The sequence below is a fragment of the Mesitornis unicolor genome, unplaced genomic scaffold, assembly GCF_000695765.1.
Source record: "Mesitornis unicolor isolate BGI_N332 unplaced genomic scaffold, ASM69576v1 scaffold46828, whole genome shotgun sequence".
Taxonomy (NCBI): Eukaryota; Metazoa; Chordata; class Aves; order Mesitornithiformes; family Mesitornithidae; genus Mesitornis; species Mesitornis unicolor.
Window position 1 is genome coordinate 1 of NW_010203435.1, and position 24,233 is coordinate 24,233.

Sequence of the window (24,233 nt, forward strand, 5' to 3'; positions counted from 1 at the left end):
GATGCGGGCTGCGCCCTCGCTGCCCCGCCGAGTGCTCGGGGTTCCAGCTGCTGGGGCGTTTGGCGCTTTGCTGGTTCGTCCTTTCCTCCTCCTCAAATGAGAGCTGGGGCCGTACCGTGCGCATGAGCGGCATCTCTGGAGCGGACCTGTGACAGAAATGGGGCGTGGGAGGTTTCATGTTAGAGCCACCGAGATGATGAGGGCACCGGAGCATCTCCCGTATGAGGAAAGGCTGAGAGAGCTGGGTCTGTTTACCCGGAAGGAGACTGAGGGGGAATCTGAAGGGTGGGTGTCAGCAGGATGGGGTCAGACTCTCGGCTGTGCCCGGCGACAGGACAAGGGGCAGCAGTCACAAACTAGTACACAGGAGGTTCAACTTAAACGTAAGGAAAATCTTCTTTACTGTGAGGGTAACAGAGCACTGGACCAGGCTGCCCAGAAAGGCTGTGGAGTCTCCTTCTCTGGAGACATTCAAAACTCGCCTGGATGTGTTCCTGTGTGACCTAGTCTAGGTGATCCTGCTCTAGCAGGGACATTGGACTAGGTGTTCTTCAGAGATCTGTTCCAACCCCTACCATGCTGTAATTCTGTAATATTCAGGATATCTTGGATGTAGAGACAATAATTTCAGAAAAAAATAAAACAAGGAGCATCTCAGCTTTGGGGATTTGTGTGTGAATGGTTGCCCAGAACAGGGATGGTCCTGTTCACCCCAAAGTTCACCCATGGCTCCTAACTCCTCTCCCTGCTCTCCTGCCGGGGTGAACAGGAGATGGGCAGGGGGTGCGCAGCGCAGCGGGAGATGTTCCCCAACCCCTGCCGGTGTCCCGGGGCGTGGAGCAAGGACCTTCCCATGGTAGGTGTCTGGACGAGGGGTTCATGGAGGAGCTGAGGAAGCCATGGTGTCCAGACAGGGCTAGACTGGATGGAAACACTTTCCATACGTTTCTCGATGCTGCTCTCTGAGGCGTGCTGTAATCGTGGTGAGTGGCTTTTAATGGCTTTGGGGACACCGTGGCTTTGGGACTGATGGTGTGTTTTGTCACGTTCCTGTCAGGCATTTGCAGTGATGACCACTTCTAGTAAAAACACAGCCTCCTGTTTTGTGCTTTAACTCAGGTGATAGAAGACCAGATTCAGCATATAACCATCAACATGCACTCAAAATGAGAGATACAGAAGTCTGAGCTGCCGCAGTTGCTTTTTCAGAAGACTGACATGTCCCATGCAGTGCCCCACAATTTTCCAAAGTAAAATATGCCATAAAGTTGAGGAATATCAGTCAGTCCAGCAATGTTAATATATTCTTGTTTAATCCGAAGCTGTAATATAAATTGATTTTTTAAAAAAGTAAAATGAGGAACATAAACAGCTTTATAATTACCCTTCCAAAAAGAAAAAAAAAAGCGAGCTTTTTTTTGAAGTTTACTGGTAACCTGTTTACTGCTTTGCTAATATATTATGGCCTCCATTTTACAACAATAGACTGCCATTTCATTTGGTGTAAGATTGGACTGATCTTTTATCATGCAGCTTCCTGAGAGTGTGTGCTGGTTTAACTGTGTGTGCAGGCAGTGCTATCTCCTGGGGCAGGGATGATCTCATCTAAGTTCTCACAGTCAAATACACTCCTTCCTCTATATGTGAATTTGTTGTCTAGTCTCAATCTATAATATGTTGAGAGAAACTGTGCCCTTTTAAGGCTCAGTCTAACTTACCTATTCAAGTATCTCTTTCTGCCTGGTTACTCAGAAACTTCCAGAAACTGCTGCTGAGATTTGTGTTGGTTTCAGCAAAAGTTAAGTGCTTCACTAGCACACTACAGGAGAAAGTGCGACACTCATCAAATACTATGATTTGCAAAAAGTACAAGTGGCACTAGATTTGTCATCACTCCAGTTAAAATTTTTGGGCAGGCTGGTTATTTCAATTAAATGCTGTTATTTTACTCTGCTGGAAAGTTTATTTCTGTGCATCAGTCAACTCAGTGGAAGAAAATGGATCACCAAAATGTTATGGCTTAGGAAAAATCCTTTCCACTATTATGTAAAATCCAGCTGATGACTTCCTGATAGCTGAGCAAGCGAGGAGGTGGTCCCTGATGGGAAGCTGCCCCCACCCCCTTCCTGCTCTGTTCAGGAAAGACAGCCAACAACATCTGCCAAGAGCTTACCTGTATACAAAACTACTTGCAGTACTAAAACTGAGTAGCAGCAACAGCCTCCAGACCTGAAAACAGGCATGGCATTTTGATTTCAGTGTATCTCTTCTCTTAGATTCGTGGATGTAAAAGATGCAATATTTTTTCAGCCTCAAATTGACCAGGGTTGAGAATCAGTTACTTGTGTTATTTCCTTAATGCAGTGATGTTTAGGCTTTCCTTTGCAAGACTGTGAGGTAATTTCACAGTGTTAAGATGCGCAGACCTGTCCAAAAGTTGCTGAGACCTGCCTCCCCTCTGTCTCAGGATGAAGCAGTAACCTTCTTGGTAACTCAAGAATGACGCTTCCAAAATAAGTTTCAAAAAAACTTGTTGAGTCAAAGCTGAAAGAAGTATAAAGTTTATAGATAGCAAGGTTTTCAATATATAGTTTGTCAAAATTGCCTGGCAAATGTTACAGTAGATTTGAGGTCAGAGGTTTGTTTTTGTTTTAATCTGCAGAATTTTAGTTTTATTCATGCCAGCTGAGAAGAACAAGTATCTGATGCTGGAGACTATCTAGGGGATGTTTATATTCATTTTGCTGCGCTAACATTTCTGCTTCAACCGTTCCAGCACCTCAGCTGTTACTCATTTGGATTGCTTAGGGGTTACTGTGCAAGTCGGAGATCTCTCTGATGGAGTATATTGTCAGTGCCTCTATACTTTTTGGTTTTTAAACCAATAAAAGTGGAATGGCTTGGCCATGAAACTCTCCTACTTACCTGCTACGCATCACACTTGAAAAGAGAAGATGCCCAGACAGAATTTTATATGTGACTTTTGAAATGTCCCCAGAATTAATGCGTAGAAATGTGAGTTTATATACCTACATCTTTCTGGAGCATGAGGTTTAGTCAGAGCAGGCATAAAGCCTGTGAGTCCTTAGAAATGTGTTTTTCTTAAATGTGAATATGGGAGTGGGCAAACTGACCTTTGTCACATGCAGGGAATTGAATGAGTAGTGCCACTCATTGCGTATGGTTCTCCTACGGGGCTTCACCTACAGGGAGTAGTAATTTGGTACACACCTGAGCTGGAGGCTACAGATTCCGAATATTAAAGATTCATGGGTCTTATCTGCTCTGTTGATTTTTGCAGGATCTGTCAAAATCAAGTCCATTTGAAATCTTGTCCTGTTTGTTTTCAACAAGTAGTAAGGCTATCTCTATCACTTCTTCTGCATCTAGCGATGTGATTAGCAAAAGCATGGATCTTCAGCTCCTGTGCCTGAATGCCACTTCTGGAAGCCAAATTCCAGCTAAAAAGCTAGTAGAATTGGCTTGATACTGCTCTTTTGAAAGTTTGCTTATGCAAATTGTCTCCAGCTCATGTCTTCTTACACATTAGAACAACAAAACCACGAGAGGCCTGGAAGCTCTCGATGTACCAAACCGTGCTGTAGCGTTTCACAGGAAGCACGCTTGCCTTCAGATACAGCCCAGCCAGCCACAAGCAGTTATGGTTTTAGCTGCATCTGCACCTGACCATGAACAGAGGAAAAGAGAGTTGTCTGCTGTTGATCCCCCTTTCCCTGTCCTTTTCCAGTATTTGGTGCTTCGATGCATTATTTTTAAGTTGGGTATTTCCTTGGTTTGGTTCTGTTTCACCCTAAAAAATAAACACAGAGATTTCCCCTCCCCATTCCCCCCGCTCCCTGCCCCCATCCTCTCTGGATCACGGTGGGAGCAAGCGTCAGCACAGAGTTTTTCTGCTCAAGATTTGTAGGCCCAACATTGCAACTAATCCTGTGGCTCAAAGAGCTCTACCTCTGCTCATGCACAGGACCTTCCATGCAGTGGCTGGCTGCCAGCTTTCTCCGCCTGTCCTTCCTGTACACGCACCTGTACGTCACCCCTTGTGCATCCGCTCCCTGGAGAAGACCAGAAACCCTCGCTGTTTCGCTTTGGGCTGGTTGCGCTGTGCCATCTGTGGTCTCGAATGAGAGTCTCCAGTTGTTGTGAGAGCCGTTGCTGCGTAAAATCGTGTGCTGCTTTTCCCTTTGCCTTAACCCAGGAGTCCTTCCTGCCTGCCTGGCTGAAGTCTGCTATCCTTGCAGGGATACACATGGCTTTGGATGCAAAACCACAGTCTGAGGTTAAAGAACAGTTGGGGAATGGTGTCATTTTAAGATTTTCTCACCTGTCCCATTCACTGCCACATGTTTCAATGTGGCATAGGCCTATGCAGTACCCAGTATTAGGATATATTTGTATTCTGAAGCAACTGCTTGTGATCCAGTTTCAGAAATTGATAGATGTTTGGGTTGGGATTTTTTTGAGGAGGGGAAAAAACAGTTGTCTCTTTTAAGCATCATGAGGTTCTTGATGTCTTTCAAGGTGTGCAGTCTGAGCTGATCTGAACTAGGATTAATACAGTCGCATCTTCCCTTCCACCTCTCATTCCTCCTCCTTGCTTTTATCTAATCCTACAGGGAGCCCATTCTGCTGGTTGAGGCAGCAAAAAACATTGTGTGCTCTTAGGGAAGGGGGTAAGGTCAGTTTTCTGTTGGCTTCGCTTCATACATACCACTTCAACATATCTTGCAGTGCTGCCCTCAGTCATCAGTACGGCAGGGTTAAGATATCAGTGGTTTGTAGTTTATATTTTCAAACTTTACCATTCTGTGATCTTCACTAAGATTTTGTAACTGCTAAGAAAATGCCCAATTTCTCTGATGTTTAGTTCAGGTTATTTGCTTGCCTTTAGCAGAGTATTGTTAGAAGTAATCAAAACTAAACTCTGCTTGGTAAAGGCAAAATCCACGATTGATCCTTTTGCATGCATGTGAATGCCAGACTTTTCATTTTGTGTGGTTTATCTTTAATTTTTACCACTTTTTTGTAGACTAGGCCTGAGGACAGAGTAATCAGGCCTCAATTAGTCTGTAGAGTACCATGATATTTTACCGGAGGTGTGATCCTTCTCTGTCCCACTGCCACATGCTCAGTAGATGCATTGACATGCTGTTAGTCCCAAACTAAGCAATGCAACTTCTTAGTGGAGCTTATTGTCTTACTGTGCTGTCCATGTAGGGGCAGAGGAAGTGTTCATCTGCCTGCGAAGGCCTTGCAGACTTCAGAGAAAAGATTTATGTGAGAAGTTTTTTTTCCTTCTGCTGTAGGTGATGCTGGTCATATGTTATTACTGAAGGAAGGTGCCTGGTTTTCTACCTCTTCTTTCATTCTCATTCTCCTTTCATCTCAAGGAAGAAGAGGACTTCTTGGGGAAGATAAAATTGAGGATGGGGAAGAGGTCCATTTCATTTGATGGTTGAGTAGTGCAAATGTTGTTTTTAATGTGCGAAGAACAGGCTGTTGTGGTACCATGCTCTTATATTGTCATTATACCTAATTCCTGTCCCTGGTGGTTTAGTCATTTGGACGCCCAAAGCAAGTGACAGATGCTGTACTAACTTTATTTGCCCCCCCACTTCTTAGTAATAAAGCACCTAAAACTGTCTTATTGTTCTTGTTTTTTACGTAGGAAATGAAGAGACAAACAGCTCCAGCAGTACTACACCCTTTACGACTCCAGCCCGTAAGTTGCAAGGTGAGTACTCTCGGCATTTCTGTTGCTGTTCAAGAAAAGCATCAAGAAAAGTAGTATGTATTATTGTATGCCTTAAACTGTCCTGTAATAGTTTGCCCTTTATTTTATTGAATTGTGAACAGCTCTAGTTCAGGAGGGAGGTAGTCTGACTGTCACATTTATTCCAGGACAACTAAAGATATTTAAGAGGAACTGATGAACAGTAGAACACAACTTGATCCTTATATCCTTAGGTACCCTAGAGCAACAGAGAGAGGAGGAATAAAATGCAAAAATTTTATGTATAGAACTAGAAATACCTGCCAACATCAGTTTACAGTTAAAAAGAGAATGACAGCTCAAGAAATGTGCTAGTCTACTAGAATTCAGTGCCCTAGAGAAAAAGGCAAGGCACTTTCAAAAGGGATTCTAGGTCCACCGTGCTTGAGCTCACTGCTAAAGTACATTTTTATTTCATAATGTAATCTCATTTTGACTGTGTTAAGCTGTACACCTTTAAGCATGTGCCATGCAAAAGGTGCATTGCTTGAGTCATTTTTGCCCCGCACTACTTCACTCATCTCTCTGCTGTTGGCCACAAGCAGGACGTATAACCAATACTCTGCTCATTGACTCACTCTATTTTGTGCTAGTTGCATCACTGCCTCACACCCAAATTCCAGGCAGTGTACGTGGCTTCTTTTCACCTGTATGAGCATGCAGTTCACGTTCAGGTGTGTTCCCCGGATTGCAGAAGTAAGCTCTTGGAACTTGGGGGAAACCCAAAGTTGTGTTCTGGTTACAGTATTGGGCCAGTGTGGGAAAGGTTTAGGCATATCCATGGCTTACACTGATACAAAAGTCAACAAAGCCATGAAAAGCTGTGCTTGTAATTGTACGTTCATAGACCATTTCTCAAAGACAATTAAATCTGCAACTTAATGTACCAGGTATGTCAGTATAAGGGTTGTGTCCACAGTACTTTATGGTGGGACTAGGTGGCTATGATTATACCAAAGAAAAGGCAAAGTCATTCCCTCTGTATTTCCCCCCCCCCTTTTTTGGTAGGTGTTATGAAGGTGTAAATTTGTTGCATTTGTTCTTAAGCCTGAGCTTGCTCATCACATTTATGCAATTGAGAAGAGGGTTGACAAAATTGTTTTAGACCAGACTTTTCCAGTGGGAAGAACAACAGACCCATTTCAAAGGAAATGTGCCTGCTTCTTGATTCTGGTAGCTGTGTTGCTATTCTTGTCATCTCTGAGATTATGCATATTGTTTTCCAGCCATGCTGAAAAGCAGTAGAGCTGCTGCAAGACGTATAGCACTAGCAGCATGGGAGGATGCTGTAAAAGATCAGTTACTTCAGAGAAAAAGAATAATCACGGAATGGGCGTAGACTGCCGTGCAGAACGGAGGGAGGGAAGCATGGGCAGGGATGCTTCCAGGAACAGGAGTTACCGAAGAGCCCAGTAGATCTTTGCCAGGAGGAACAGACATTAACCTGTACGAAACACTGACGAGGGATGCAGCAGTGAGGATGGAAGTGAAAGCTGGGAGGGTGCCTGAGGACCTAGAACTGATATGCGTAGGAAGGGGGGTAAAAGGAACTGGAAAAGTAGAAGTGAAAGAAAGGAGGGAAGGACAAAACAAGACTGAAATATGGTTTGTATTTTAAGTCTTTAGAAACAGGTACATTCTTAGGACCGTTTTTGTGTAGAGAGACCGCAAGCCTACAGAAAGATGTTTCAGAGGGTATTGATCTGTCCCTACTTGACATGACTACAGTATGTTCCTAGTACAAACCCAGTTTGTAACAGAGATGCAGCAAAATGAAAGAAAATGTGAGGGACAGGAAATGGAACAGAAGTAGAGGAACAGAAACTAGAAAAAAAGCCTTAAGTAGTGCTTAAGTAGGTCAAGAAAATCAGTGACAATATGGCTGATACAGTAAGTGGAGCAGAGCATGACACAGAAGTGGAAGAGAGCAAAAAGAGGAGATTTAAAGAATTCACATGCAGACCATGTGGGCACTGTTGTGCACACGGTGTAACTGTTCTTGCTGCACTGAGCTCTGGAAGCATTTTGCAGAGGGATAAAACCATCTGCTTTGGGATGGAGTACTCTGCTCTGTTCTCATTTGTAGCCTGTAAACATAGATACCCTGAGTATTGTGTTGTGTGTACTTTAATTATAGTATGTTAAAATGAAAATTAATAATATTTCTTTTCTTGTTTTCTTTTTTCCTTGAAGACATTACTAGTTCAGCCAACCTTACTGTTACATCATCAACACAGTCTACAACAACATCTACATTAGGTACGTATCTCTTCATTTGTCCATTACTATGAACCTAGAAGCTCCATACCTACCCTAGATCATACCAAATTCCAAAAAAATATCCATCAAAAGTGATATTTGAGAGAGGCATTATCATTTTAGGGCTGAGAGGCAACATGTAAAACAACTCTGAAATGAAGCTATACTGTTTTTCAAGTTTAGGTAGCATGCTTCAACAGTAGAAGGAATGACATTTGCAGTGCTGTTCAAAAACAGGGATCAAAATAAAACTTCAAGGAAGAATTGGAGAAAAGTTGGTCTCTTTAATGTTTGTTCTTTATCTCTAAGCAAGCTTCTTCCATTTTCATGGAGTAAAAATGAAGAGGTTGTTGTGCAAACAGCGCATATCTGTGTAATGTTATTTCACAGTAAATATATTTAGGGTATAATGAAGTCCTGGAGGCTTGAGTTTCAAGAGTAGAACTCCATTTCCTTTTAGGTAAGACTCATGGTACCTTGCACCATAGAAAATAGTCCTTATAAAGCTCATAGCACAAAACAGTGGAGTTCAAGCGAGACATGAGCAGAGCAGATCTGGGAGTCTGTCATGGGTACCTTTGCATTTCTCTAGCACTACCATCTTTTCCTTCACAACTTGGCAAAAGAACTGTAGGTAAGAGTGATTTCCCAAGGCAGCAGTGTTACAGTTCTGATGCTCCAATGTAAGTAACATGTTTACAAAACACATCTTTGTAGAAAGAAGAAATAGGTGTATTAGATCAACTAGTAGCATTTGAAAACAGATATTTAACCTGGGACACAAACAGTTCATCCACTTGGATTTGCAGTGTTCCAGCTGTTGGCTATGTCAATGTGAGATTATTTTTAAAAAAAGGAAATTAACAAAAATATTTTCCGGACGAACTTGCACAGGCGTATCTCACCACATCAGTAAAAACTGGATAAGAATTAATGTCATGCAGTTGGTCAGTCTGCGATGTACGGATAAAAAAGGTTGTATCTGGGGGAAGAGAAGCAAAGCTGGTTCTGTCCACAAACTGAGTCCTCTTTGTGCTAAGAGCCATGTGAAAGCAGGACTGAAATATTGTACCTACCCTAAGATACTTTGTGTATTTGTGGACTTTTATGCTAATCATAAGCTCCCAACTATGTTATTCCACACCTCTCACTTTGTGTCTCTGCAGTCTCCAGATAACCTCTGAGCTACCATGCTCAGTAGTTGGTTGTTATTCATTTAAGAATAAAATACTCACCAGGAAGAAAAAAAAAATCTCTGCAAAGACCTTTTGATAGCAAGGAAGTGGTCCAGTTTCTCATTCCACTGCCTGCAGTGTACCAGTTCAAGCACGTCTGATTTGGAAAGTGGAGATTTTTGTAATTCCCTTGTTGCCTTAGGGCCTTCCCCGTGTGTAAAGCCGTTGTTAACCACAGGTGTTTCACCTGCCCTGTGCTGCAACTCTTCCTCCCTCTGCTCCAACCCTGACTATGGGGTTCTTGCAGAGGTCTGCACTTTATTATGTCTAGGTAATAATAGTAAAAAGAGCCCTGAGTCCTTTGCTGTTAGGCACAGCACAAAGCTAACAGATGGCTGTGCCTTGCTTCACATGGTTCACGATTCACATCCTTCGCTCTGTTTTTGTTCTGTTTTGTGGTTTTATTTATTTGTTTTTGTTAGAAACTTCATAGATTTTAAGACAGTGTGCATCCATTTTGATTATCTGTCTTGACCTCTTCAGAATACAGACTACTGGATATATGTACTTAATTTTGCTTAAAGTCTCTGCCCTCCTTGCTCCCTTTTTTTTGTTAATCTTTTCATGGCAGAAGCAAAAGTCTGTTTCATTCAATCATTTTCCATGCAAACGAGAGTATTTAGGAAGAGCATTCAGTAATAATTATTTCATATGTTAGCACAAAGTTTATGCAACTTGAGTTGTGTTTTTTCTTGTTGATATACAGGAGGTTCCACTTAAATTTGAGAAGAAACTTCTTCTCAGTGAGGGTGACAGAGCACTAGAACAGGCTGCCCAGAGAGGTTGTGGAGTCTCCTTCTCTGGAGACATTCAAAACCCGCCTGGACGCCTTCCTGTGCAACCTCATCTAGGTGTTCCTGCTCCGGCAGGGGGATTGGACTAGATGATCTTTGGAGGTCCCTTCCAATCCCTAACGTTCTGTGATTCTGTGATTATGGTAGTAGTGCATACGGCCAAGAATTCTTGTGTTTGTGCTAGATATATATATAGTTGGATTGATGAATACAGCATAGCTATTTAATGTTTAAACACAGGTAGCATACAAAGTAAAATACTTGTATTTTAAAAATAAAACATCGAATTGCTGGCATGCATCCTTTTTAAATAATTAAATTAACTCGGCAGCCTGGGTTTGTTTAGCGTAATGTTTGATGAAGCCCAGCTGATATTTTGGGGAAAAGGTAATTAGGGAAATAAAAGATAAAAGGACAGATGTTGCTAGCAATGTTCTTTCATCTTACCTCTGTTGGTATAATAATATGGATAAGATTTTTCGGAGACACAGAAGAACAGATTGATGCCCGATTCATGTCAGCTTCCCAAATTCTCCAGCTGTCTCAGATTGCCTCCCACTGATGTTTTGAAATGACTGATGCTAAATACACCATGAAAGATAAGCCTGTAGGAGATTAACCAGATTTTACTCTTAATATAAAAGTTACATCACCAAGTGCTGTAATCTGTATAAAGTAAGAAAAAAGGATTGCTAGTAGGAAAGAGAGGGGGAAGAAGTAATGTGCAAATTTGCTGAAGTTCCCCATGATAGCTGCTTGGATATTTTTTGTGCTGACTCAGGTTTTTTTGTAGGATAATTTAATGACAAAGTACCATATTTGTATATCGTTTAATAGTGTTACACATGGAACCATTAGCCATTATATAGCACAGAAACACAAACCAGTTCAGCTCTCAGAAATCATGGCAAGAAAAAAACCCACAAAAAACCAACTTAAAAAACACACCAAGAAAACTGGTTTACAGTTGCATTCAGATTTGTCTTTCTTTCCTTTTGGTATCTTTTATAATAGGAATGAAGTTACCAGGTATGGTTTCATGTCATATAACTGTAGGTGGTTTCCATATAGACATTTTCTTACTTATTTCCTACAAGGAAACATCTGCATTTATAGATCATTGTGCCTTTGGGGAGTTTACCTGTCAGTATTAAAATGTGCCCTGAATTTTATCTGATGTATTTTACACATGCTTCATAAAGGAACTGAATTTCATAATTGTAACAAGGTAAGCACATGAGTATAGTACTCCAACTGTTCCATCTCAATGAATGCTTATTTCAAAGTGTTTCTGAGGGTTATGGCAAAATACAATGATAACATCAAAGAACAGGAAAATAAGTAACTTTTACTTTGGGGACAGTATTGAGCTGTTTCAGGAGTTTTAATGTTAAATATCTCAGAAAAATGTGTAGGCCAGTTGCTTTCTGAATACTTATGTTGCCATATTGTTTGATTATTCTTTTTTTAAGTTTTTGATGTTCACATCTGTACTAGGAGCAGAGATACCTGAGTCTTAGCAAAGACATCATTCTGTGTGTGGCTACTCACGTTTAAAATTAACCCAGTTTGTGTGAGGTTATAGAAATAATACAGAAGTAGACAGCTGCAAAGGGAGCTTTTTCCCCCTAAAAATCTTTCATACATAAAAGCCATTTCCCTCATATTGTCTTAGAGAAATGTTAGTTGCATAACAGGCTCATGTTTCTTGTTCCTCCTTAGAAATATAAGTAATTATTAAGATCATTCTAGCTGGCTGCCTTCTACTGAAGTTCCAAGTATTTTGCTATAAATATCAATCTTTCTTATTCTTGAATTTTGCTTCATGATATTTTCATTCTGAACAGTTCATTACTGCTTTCTGAGGAGGGATGGGAAAGTGTTAGGTAAAAGTAGAGTAAAAGAGGCGTCGGGTGTCAATTAAACTTGTGAAACAGCATTCCAGTCTTTGTTTTAGCCTTGGCAAGACAGCTCGCTCCTAAATAAATCATACAGGCCAGCAGATTCATTTTAGTCAAATTTTTATCACATGTGGAAAACCTTTTGAACCTCAAGTTTAACATACATACAGATTCTCTCTAGTAAGTTTAATATGCATTCAGTCTTAGTAAAGCTAGTGTTTCATTCAAAAGTAAATCAAGGATTAAATCATTACTAGAAGTGGTGTGGGAGGGGGGTTTTCATTCAAAATCTGTTCTTCTCAGAAAAGCTTGGTTATCTGACAATGGAAACTTACCCTTGATCCAGAATTTTATGTCATTTTAAAAATACTGTAAGTTTCCATGGAATTGGATAGTGTTATAAAAAAAAATTTGACCCTTCTAAAAGTTACGAGTTATTAGCCAGGTTTTCTTTACAGCCTTTCCTTAAAACCATTCCTAACCTTAAGCCCCAGAAATCAAAAGTAAGGAAATGTATAGGGGGAAGAGTCTGAATGTCCTGTGGAGTGTGGATTATCCATGGAGTAGCATTTTCATTGTTACTCTATTTGGGCATGATAAATGCTGTCTTATTCAAGCAGTATACAGTTTATTATTTTTACGTATTTTTCTGTGTGATGTCACAAATAAAACTTTCCCAGGTACGTCCACCAGTACCACTAATGTGACCAGCACCAGTCAGCCCACCAACACCACTGTGTCTGTGACCACGATGATTCAGCCCACCAAAACCAGCCAGACAACACGATTCACCACAGCTCCGTCAGTCACATCATCACAATTCAATATTACGATAGTGACCACTTCCAAGATTTCTTTCACTTTCGTAACTGGTGAGTTCACGCTTCAGGAAGCTCATTAAGGCTTGTATACATGTTGACATGTTGTACAATTGTAGAATTGTCAGTTTTACAGTAGTGTAACAAAGAAAGAAGGTATTTGCATGCTGAAAAAAGAGTAAGGTGGGAGGTTTTTTTTGCATTAAATTGGCTATAATAATGTTGCTCTGAGCACTCCACTTACTTAGTAAGGCCTCACTTAACCTGAGAGACTTGACATATTTAGGAAAAAAAAAATGCAAGTAGTCTGAATGAGCAGCCACCAGCAAGGACATTAGCAACACTAGGAGAAAGCCTGGCTTTTGAATACAACTTCTGTATTCAGCTTTCCCTTCTACAGCTTACTTGAACTCATCTCTAATACTTCCTTTTTCACAGCTGACCTGTGGCTCAAAATATGCGTACTCTCTTAGTAGAAAATTGAGTTCTGTTAGTCACATTTGTAGCAATGTAATTACTTTTATCCTTGATGGAGGATGGAGTATTACTATGAATGAGTTGTAAAATCACAGAATGGTTTAGGTTGGAAGGGACCTTAAAGCTCATCCAGTCCAACCCCTGCCATGGGCAGGGACACCTCCCACCAGACCAGGTTACTCAAGGCACTGTCCAACCTGGCCTTGAACACTTCCAGGGAGGGAGCATCCACAACTTCCCTGGGCAACCTGTGCCAGTGTCTCACCACCTCATACTTCATGTAAAAGTTGTCAAATACAGTTTGACAGTACCCTTTAATAAAAAACCAGTAAGTATAAAATTCAGTATTTCCTTGCAGTTAGCTCCTTGTTTGTACCACTTCATGCTTACACTTTTAAGGAGATCAGAGTTGCTCACATGTCAGTGAGCGTTATTGGGTAGGTGGAGCTGTTATCAGCAGAACTTTTATTTGGCCACGTAATGCTCCCTGTGGCGAGTACAAATAGAGATGGGCACAGGCTGGGTGTTCTGGTGGGTATTTGTAACAGATAAAGCCAGTTTTCAAACGGAAACTTCTATGGCTTATCTGAGGTCACATTATCTATGTCAATATTTGTGATTGGCTGCAGAGCTGATCTCACTTAGAGAGTGAGGGTACAATTCCATGAGACAAGGTAAAGCAATCCAACAGTTCATTTTACTCCCACCACGTAACTATACTGACTGACTTGGTGGTGTTGGACCTCTCTGCAGGCTGACTCGGTGTGCTCATCTAACTAAAAGCAACTTCGTTTTCTGCTTGGGTTAATTCCAGGCCAGCTTAGTGAGTTAAACTGGCTCAAGGAAGGTATGAAAATCACTAGAACTGAAGGGCAGGAGCTGCATGTATGGAAGGGAAAAAAGCCGGGGAAGGAGGGATGGGGAGGGGAGAAGTGGAGTCAGTTTTTCAGAGACGACAAGCAGTTGGATCAGCTGCTCTGGTGTCACCAGAATCTAGCACTTAGAGCTTTATGTTTCAGTGTGCTTGACTGGTGTCTTGCCAGTTGATCTGTGTTAAATTTGTGTAATTTTAGATGGTATGTCAATGGGGAGGGCAGAATATAGAGGAGTCCCTCAAAATACAATTTTGCAAGCTCTGTAAAAAGTGCCTTTTGTTTTCTTTTTTTCAGCCACATCAAAATCTGAGGCTGTGGTAGCCAGAAACTCCAGATTTGACGTGGGCAGTTTTGTAGGTGGCATTGTGCTGACACTTGGAGTCCTCGTTATTCTCTACATCGGATGCAAGACCTATCGCTCTAGAAGAGGCATTCAGTACAGGACCATGTAAGTTCCCAAGGGATTGTCCCTTGTCAATTTATTGCTTTCTTGAGGGGAACAAGGACAAGCAAAACAAGGAGAATGAACTCTGATACATACCTTTGTTTAATAGACATTATATTAATATCATTAAGAGATTTAACTCTGATATTTTGTCTTTTACCACTTCAGCTATTCCTCATATTGTAAGCCTCTCTTCTGTGTGGGTTTTTTCTCTGATCTATTATATAAAAACACGTCATTTTTTTTAAAGGCTCTTTGTCCTTTAGCTATTCCATTAATAGCTAACATTTCCTTGAAAACATCTCCTTGACGTGTTTGCTGCAATTTGCAAGACTTCTGGTTCTTCCTGACACTTTCTCTTAGACTCTATTTGTCTGTTTACTCTTTGAAGTTTTCTTCCCCATTGCCATTTTTTTTGTATTAGCTCTACTTTCTGTTATCTGTGTGACACCTTGTTGGAACTCCGTCACCACCTCTCTTCTGTATAACCTTTTATGTACTTTCAAGTCTAGTTTGAGCAATCAGTTTTAAGGCCATCTAATCCCTATTCTGAAGCCACTACTGTTGAATCAATTCAGTTATTTATTACGGAAAACATTCAAAGACGATATGACCATTATTCACATTTTTAATAGCACAGTATTTGACCTCAAACTTTTTCTACACCTTGCAATATAGGCAGGCCAACTGGCTGATTTCTAATACTTAAGTTTTCCGTGTTACGTTGTTCTCAACTCCAGAACCCTGTCCATAACATTGTATGCACTGAAGCTGCTTTAAGTACTTTTCACGAGTCCATGAAATGAGAAGTAGAATTCATTTAACCAAATACATGCATCTGCATCCGAACTAGTCATTTCACATCATTCATATTACACTAAAGTATGTCAGATGAACTAGCCTATCCATGCGTTTTTGCATTCACTTACTGTGAGGGCAGCTAGTCTTAGATAAAGAAGTCTGTGTTGTAGATACTGAAAGGTATAGGCTGGATCCCACCTAAAGTCACTTGTTTACTCTGTGTACACCAGTGACTTTCAACCTTCTTTGAGCTGCAGGCTGCAGATATTTTCCCTGTAGAGTGTAGATGCTGTACAGCAAATACAAACATATTGGAAGTAAGCTTGCTTTTCTTAATTATCTTTCTAAGACCCTTTAGAAGTTGTCTGTGGGCTCCAGAAAGTTGAAAACCACTGATTTAAAGAGATTCTCTGCCACCAACTTCCTCCAGGCAGTTGGTCTCTCTCCTTTATGATACCAGAGTGGGGTAGATCTAGTCTTGTCTTGGGTCTTCTCTGTTGAGGTGCTCTTTTCCTCTCCTTTGCAGCATTTATTTCTTAGAGCACAGAACCAGTCAAACATCTGTGATTTTGACCTATATTTTATCTCTCCCCTATTGTAGTGAGTAGGTCAGTTAAAATTATACCATCTCATTTGCCATTTGTACCCAGCTCTACTCAGTTTTCTTTCTGGCTTTCAGACTTGCTTCCTTGTCCCACGTTTAGCTTAAGAACTGGGGATTCTGAAAACTGGGTTGCTTTTCTTTTTCCTATTCGGTATCATCCATCTCAGTTGAGAAGCTTGTTTTAAGTGAGGTGATGTCATCAGACTTGTTGGGATGCTAGTGCTTAGGCCTTGTGTTTTATCTCTGTCTTGACTCCTGCTTGCTGGTCATAGAATTCAACCAGTTGCTGCTGCACGTATTCACCCACAGTAGTGTTTGAATGGATATTGCAGAATTCAGATCAATAATATCCTAAAAAACAAAGGAAACCTGTTGCTGAGCTTGTAAACTGGCTTTCATTTGCTGTTACTACTGGATATAGGTAAGATAGGTAGGATAAAAATGCATGAGCAACAGCTGATCTGAAAATATGTACCTGAATGGAATGTGAAAGCCAAAATGTTAATAATGCTACTGAAGCTGGAGGAGTGTTGACAAAATGAAATTGTTCTGTTAACTTCAGGCTTGGCTCAGAGAGGACTGTAAGGCCCAGGTCAGTGTGCCCTTAGCCCTTGCCAGCAAGGTGGCCTCTGTTCACTAAATAACCTTCTTAGCAGCTTAGCAGCTGTTTATCGTGTTGGCTGCTGCTTGTACCGCAGAACATTAATTACTGTGTTTCTGTTACAGTGATGAACATGATGCCATCATTTAAAGAGACTTCAGGGAAGACAGTGTTGGAAACCCATCCCATCCCAGCTGTTGTAACTTACTTCTGAAAGAGTTCCTTTCATAAAGATGATCACGGTCTCCAAACCTGCCTTGGGGGTCATCCTGCGAAATGTTGAGAAGCTCTTCAAACATCCTGATTTTTTTTGCATTGGCTTTCGTAAGAAGAAGAGGAACTCAGCACTTTGTAGAGACAGTATTTTCTTTTTTTCCATTATTTGTAAACAAATTTAAAGAAACACACATACTGAGTCATTTTAAGGTACACACACAAGTCTTTGGAATAGCAAATTACTAGCACAGTGGAGCGTATCATTGCAGTTCTAAGCACATTCAATTATTTCTCACACACTGCCTAAATCCAGTGTGTTCCATAATGGATAATAGATTAAATAGGATACCTGTGAGACCAATCATAGGTTTTTGCAAGTAAAATGGGATTTTTTCCTATTATTTTGTATTAAGTTATATTTATTTTGAAGTTAGGTGTGAACTTCAGAAATTTTAGGTTTTGAACAGTTAGTTAATTTTTATTAGGCTATAAAGGGATGTGGTTTGCTAACTGTATAGGAGGCCATAACAAGTACTTTAAATTTCGGTTGTTGGCTGACCAGTGACCTGCAGAGACTTTCCTTAACAGGCTGTACAATGAGACAGGCTGCAGGAAGCCTGGACAAACTGAGCATATCCATCCACAACAATTTTCTCTAAGTGGGTCCTTACAAATAGACTATGTGATCCATAGCTTTTTTCTAGCATGTCCTAATGAAGCATATGCAATTGAAGATAAAAATAAAAATGGAAAAATGTAATTGTGCCATCAGAAATATGATGCAATATTAAACTTGCTTCTAAAAATTGGCTTTTAAGTTGAATGTAGCAGTCACTTCACTCTTGGTTTTTATTATTATGAAGCTGTATGCAGTGTTTTAGAAGCATTTGATAAACATTGAAAGATGCACATAGAAGTGAAAGATCTCTAAGGTAGCACTTTAAAAGAATGTAATCTGCATTTTAACAACTGTTTTCGGAACTTGATACTGCTGTATAGAGGTCTGGTCAAAAGCCTGCTGAAGGCAACAGGGCATCTCAGAAGGCCTGTAGATTAAGGCCTAAATACACAGGGGCCCTGTGCAAGGTGGCTGATGCTGCTTCTGCGTTTACACAGGTTAAACCTGCTGACTGCAGTAGGTGGGCTCCTCATTTATGCTGGTGTAAGGAAAACTAGAGCAAGGATCAAGAAACACAGGCCTGTATCTCCTTATGGCCCTGAACAGTCGTTCTGTCCTGCTCCGACTCTGCTTGTAGACCTCTCTGTGCTGCAGAGGGTTGGGGTGGTGGGACTTGGCCCTCCTGGCTACTGCTGGCTCTAGACCATCACACAGGGCACAGACAGGAGGTGGTGACAGCTGAGGAGGGTCACAAGAGGAGCTGCATGTGGGTCTGTCAGGGGGCTGGGATGCAGCATATGGGGGGAGGTAAGACTGCAGCTCTGACACAGGTTGATTTTCCAACACGCAATATTAAAGCGGCCATATGGATTTTTATTTTTTTTCCTTTTTCACATGGAGTAGTAGAACTGTTGTGTCCAAGGCACAGCTACCTCAAATGGGGGTAGCAGGGCTGTTTTGTTTTTGGTTAGTTGTTTTTTTTTTTACTGAGACTGAGGTACAGGGGAATAGTGATTTGAAGTAACTTACGATTTTTCTTATTGTTTAGTGGAAAACTTCTGGTTTTGGCTTGAAAGAGTTTAGAAACAGTTCTTCCATAGAAATGCAATTCTTTACTTTGTAGAAATTAAGACAATTAAGTGCCACTCAATTACTGGGATTGTCTCACCTCTGTTGTACAGATGAATAAATAAAATAAAATCTTTGGAGTTACTATATCACTTTCAGTTAGATCTTTATTTTCTTAGACAGTTTTACAATTCCCTAAACCACAGGCATAACCATTGAATAAGAAGTGTTAGCTATACATACTTTTTCAATGCTAGAATACCAGACTGAGTGCATTTTTGCCCAGCTCAATAATTTATAATTTATTTTGTCATCTCATTACTACAATAAAGCAAAATTATGGTCCTCATACCACCATTAAGTACATATTTAGGCCTCAGTCCTGGAGGTTGCTCTATGGCATTGGAAGAGACAGTGGATCTGAATTTAAGATATGCTCTACAGCTGTGGAGGGACTGACTGTATTAAATAACTGAAATAGTAATTTAGCATTCAAAAATCCTCATTATGGTAACTGAAGATTGGCACTCAGTTTCTGTAAGGAAACAGTATTTGAATGGGTTTGCCTTGGGAGTCTACCAAGATTTTAGACCAATGTGAGCTATAAAGCTGAAGTAGGAGCAAAGACAGGTCTGCTGTCTCACAGACTGAAGTCTGGCACCATCCCAGGCAGCGGCAGAAGAGAATACAGAGGAGTCAGAAGGGCCCTACAGGGTTAACTGGTCCAGCTGCCTGACCCAAAATGACAGCAAGTAGTTTGTTAAGGGCATGTTGTTGTACTTTCTCTATATTTATGCTACAGTCAGTCTTTTAGCTGACTTAACTGAGTTGATTAATATTGTAAAGATGATTTAACTGTTTATCTTCTCATCAGGACTGCACAACTGTTTTCTTACCCATACTGATGACTGAGCAGTGCAGTTCATAGATCTGTCTTGAGCAGGAACCCCTCATAGCACAGAACCACATTTACAGCACTGTATCATGTTTTAAGCCCATCACCAGCAGTCAATTAACACAGCTCTTCCACACAACCCCTATACTCATTTTTAATCCTTACAATTAATGTTGTTGTACTTTATATTGAAATTTATTTCACTTAATACTACAGGCTTGAGAAGTCACCTGATGGCCACAGACCATGGCCACCTCAGGTCAGATACCATGAATGTTACTTTTGCCCTTCAAACACCTCATGATCAACCATCTGAGATCTCAGCACTGCAGCATTCTGCCTTCCTTCCACAGCTCTTCCCTCTTGACTGCAGCTCTACTTCAGTCTGTATCCTAGTGCCAAATCATAGCCCTTCCAGTTTAATTGTTTTGATGGGGCCCTGCATCAAAGGCTTCAAAGCAGCCCCAAAGTGCTACAATGCTGTATTTGGGGGGGGGCATTGTTACAAAAAAAAAAAACCCAACACTATTGGATCAATGTCAAGGTACTGTGATAATACTCAGTAACTTGAACATTATCCCTTTGTAGAGCTACTGTCATACCTTTCCTTTTTGTTCAGAGACTGTTACAGCTCTTACATACTCATTCACTATTTCTTTGCCCTGAAGACATACATAGCTTTCTCAACATGCTTTACTGAAAAAGGTATAAGCAAAAAATGACAGTATTGCCAAAAGCAAAGGAATGGCATCAGAGACTGAAATTGCCTAGATAACTCAAGAGGTTAAGAATTTAGCTGTGATAGGGAAGGAGACTGAGACTGGACCTGTGCAGAGCATAAGCACTTTAGACACCACTGAAGGAATCCTGACTAGCATATGACTGAGATAGCAATGTTGAAAAACAAAAGTTAAATGAATTTAGCAATCTGCTTTCAATGGTTCTCACAAACAGCACACGCAGGGACTGCCAGGTCCTCATATTGATCCTGCAGTGTCCAAGCTTTAGCTTGTTCTAGAATTTATTGTTTGCTTTGCTATAAAAACACTACTTTGAAGACTGGATCAGTGATTAATTTCATTTTAAGTGTCATGTCATCCATGTACTTCAAAACATCCAATTCAGGAGCTCTGAAAACTGAAAGAATGAAAGGGACTTCAAGATCCGGAGGCTGCTAAGTGTCCTTTTAGAATATCAAGAGGAATTCTAGTACTCAAAATGTTGAGTTTGTCTAGTGTTGTTCTGACCTTACCTACATCCCTTTTAAAGCAGTCTGGACAGGTGGTGTAGCTGGCCAGCACTGAGGTCATGGGTGCTTCTGAAGTGTTAGAAGAAAAACTATGATGCAACTTGTTTTCCTTGACAGGGTTCATAAAGAAAAGCAATAAATGCCTGTATGAATGGGGTGCTTTCTTCTTTTGATTGTTGCATATATGACTTTATATCTTCTAAAGACTTTTTTTATTCCTTTAGAATAATAATTCCTAACTAATAGGCTGTACGTCATAACTACTGACTACTTTCACTTCTCTATCTGCCAACATAATACAGCATCAAGCTATACAGATCTAAAAGGAAGAGATCTTTGTTTTGGCCAAGGCTACACCCTCCAACACATGAGCTTAGAAACCTTTGGCACGTTCTCTGAAAAAATTTCACTAGGCCAAAACTAAATGTGAAGGCCACTGCTAGGACATTCCTTACTGTGCAAACCATTTCCTGCTCTGTTCCAGCATATTTTGATCTCTTTAAAGAGGGAAAAAAATAAGTAACTCACCTATTTATTTTTTTGAAAATAGCACTGCAAGATCTGCTGTTTGGAGCTCTGCTCCTCCTTGCACAGGACACATGCAATACCCCAGACTCTTGGGTTTGGGTTCCCGTGGCAGCAGCCATCAGTGAGGGAGCTGGGCTGGAGCAGCAGTAGCTGTGGTGATCAGGTGCTCAGTTAAAAACAGAAACAAAGCAGTGGCGATTTAGTGTTGTCTCAGGAAGTTTACTCCCTGTACTGGAAACCTCTACAGCAAGAGTGACAACAACTGCATGTTCAGTAGTTCAACAGAACAGAAAATACCTTTTTGTGTCCAGAATACATCTGCTTTGATTCACGTACCCGAGGTGGGTCACTTCAGGAATAACTAGCAGCAAGAAAACTAAATTTGCAAGTTCAGTCCATCTGCAACATTAGACATGATACTGCGTTACCCAGCCTCACTACACAACACTTACTACGACACAGAATTAAAGGTAGATGAATACACTGCTTACAATTTCATGTGCTTCTCGTCTTGGGAGGAACATAGCTCATAGTTCTGAAAGCGTGGCACTGTGGAGTTACAAAAGCACCACCAACTCTCTCAGACACAAAAAGCAGTAATAACTTTTTCTTTTGTATCATGCTAATGGAGTCCTTAGATATTTCATATATGGCCATTCATTTCAGCATATAAGAGCAGTGCTGTTATAATGACTGGTGGCACCCTGATTGCTTCTGAATACTAGAAGTGCATGCTGTCTTCAGTTTGAAAGGTGCTGGGCTTCCTGGTCAATGCTCAACAGCACACAGAAGTGAAATATATGCATTGTTAAAAACAAAAACAACAAAAAAAAACAACAAAAAAACCCAGACCACCACAAGAAAAATAACATGCAGAAAACTACTCAACAGAGCTTTGTGCCACTTGCTTCACAAACACATACAGTTGCTACATGGGAAGCCACTATCTTGCAGTATCTCAAATGAATATCAGAAACTGCAGCTGCTCGAGGCTACCCTTTCCAGATATGATAAGCTTCATTAAGAAACAAAATTGCTTATTTATAGAAGCTGGGAATATTGCCTGCTATCTTCATCTTATAGCAAGTCTGGCCACTGAACTCCAATGATAACAAAGTTCCCACCCTCTACACACCCTCAGCCATGCAAGCCCCCTCTGCCAGCTCCAGACGACCCATGGACCTGGGACACCAGCGGCTGAGGACTTGAGCTGCTTCATCAGCAGAACTGCACAGGGAGCTGGGGGCAGAGGGGCTGTTTATTGCCATTTAACCCAGTCAAAGCTCTGGAAAATGCTTTCAAAGAAGGAAGTGGACACAGAACAAGGTGTGCACATGGTCAGCTGGGTCACAAGTAACAGAAGTCACTTGACCCTCTCCAGGCATAACACTATGCAGGCAGTCTTCTCCATGGTTTAACTCTGCTAGGGTTTTGTTTGCCATGTGCTACAGACGAGTTTTATTAAGGCTTTCTTGGAATAGTGGAGGAGAGCGTAACTGCTCACATGTACAGCATTACAGATCAGGGCAACCACACACACTACAGTGGGGAGCAGCAGAAAGCTATAGCCTAGAGATTAGCCTTTTGGGCAAAACTAGGTCAAATAATTTTACCTGGCCCTTTCTAGATCAAGTTCTTCCACCTCTCAGGTTCAGATGCCTCGATGCAGGCAGCCAGTGCTGTTTGAAGCTGACCAGGACATTCAGGAGACTCGGCAGCCAGGGCTGGCAGGTTACATTGCAGGTCCTGAGATACGCTCAGGCATCACACACAACAAGGAACACCTGAATCATTCAGCTTTTAAAGCCCTGTACATCCTGTCATCTGATCTGTAGGTATTAACTGTAATGTCTGAAAAACTCTAACCTCTATGGTTCTAAAGTAAAATGCACTGCTTAAAAACATCTGCCTGCTACTCTGCATTTCCCTGTCCTCTTCCCCAGCTCCCTGTTCAGAAATAGGGCTTGCATAGTACAAATTCCATGCTCTTCAGGTAAAAGCCTGACCTCTTCAGCTCCCCTTGCAGTCTCATCTTAATCTGTACAAAGTATACTTCATTCTAATATTACTAATTTATGGGTCTGAACATCAAATTTCAAGTCATGTGCTTTATTCCTGAGCAAGCTTATTCTTGAAGAACTTACAAAAGACCCAAGACTTCAGAAGGGGCTGGAAGATCCTGCTATTTGATTGCACACTGAAATTCCAAACACAGAAAAGTAGCTTTTACATTTTAATCCCTTGCATAAAGGCTATACTGCTGCATAGCTGCCCTCTGCCTCTTCTCTAAGGTCACAAGGACCATTCCTGGTCAGAATTTGTATCCTGTGAAAAATATAAAGACAAAAGGAAGTACCAGATACTGTTGGGTTTTTTGAGCGGGCTGTTTGTTTTTAAATAAGGACAGAAAACTGAACCCCCTGCTTTACCAGAGGGAATCACCAAGCAGCATAGAAGCTCACTTACCTGTTAAAAATAAATGAAAGACTCACAGAATTCAGTTATATTGTACTTTCACAGGTGAATAACCACCCCCAAAATTTTGTCAGGAAAAGACAGCATTCTAGTCCTCAGAGAAAAGCCAACAATGGGAACAGCATAAACAAGCACTCATTTGAGAAGTAGAAATATTTTAATTCAGTCTTCATATAAACTATTATTAATACATATCACACAAGTATCTAGATGTACAAAACTTAAAAATAAGTTCTGCAACAGTTAGCTTCTTTTCTCCTCAAGTCCACAAGAAAGCCAAAAGCAAACCAAAACAGTAGCTGAAGTTAATCACTATTAATTATTAATAAACAGCAATCTTAATGTATCTGCTCACATCCACACAGAGGAAACTCATGAGAAGAGTTATGCCAAGCTCCATGTTAGGAACTCAACCAGGAAGTTTATTATTCAAAGTGACACAAGGGCACACTAGTGAAACTCCTATCCCTACTCAGAAAGGAAAGCTCCAAAAGCCTCACCTTAGTATGGCATTAGCTGTATGAACAGAAATAGTCTTTGGTAAGGAAGATCTAGTACACTCATAATGACAACAGGGTTTAC

General features: G+C 40.9%; 1 protein-coding gene across 1 annotated transcript; it reads left to right on the forward strand.

Annotated features, from left to right (window-relative positions):
- The first annotated feature begins 12,580 nt into the window (after window positions 1-12,580).
- Window positions 12,581-16,751, forward strand: TMEM123 (transmembrane protein 123). The gene is given in 4 exon segments (XM_010190695.1): window positions 12,581-12,643; window positions 12,645-12,852; window positions 14,445-14,598; window positions 16,727-16,751. Coding segments are annotated over 4 exon segments (450 nt in total).
- Window positions 16,752-24,233: the final 7,482 nt, after the last annotated feature.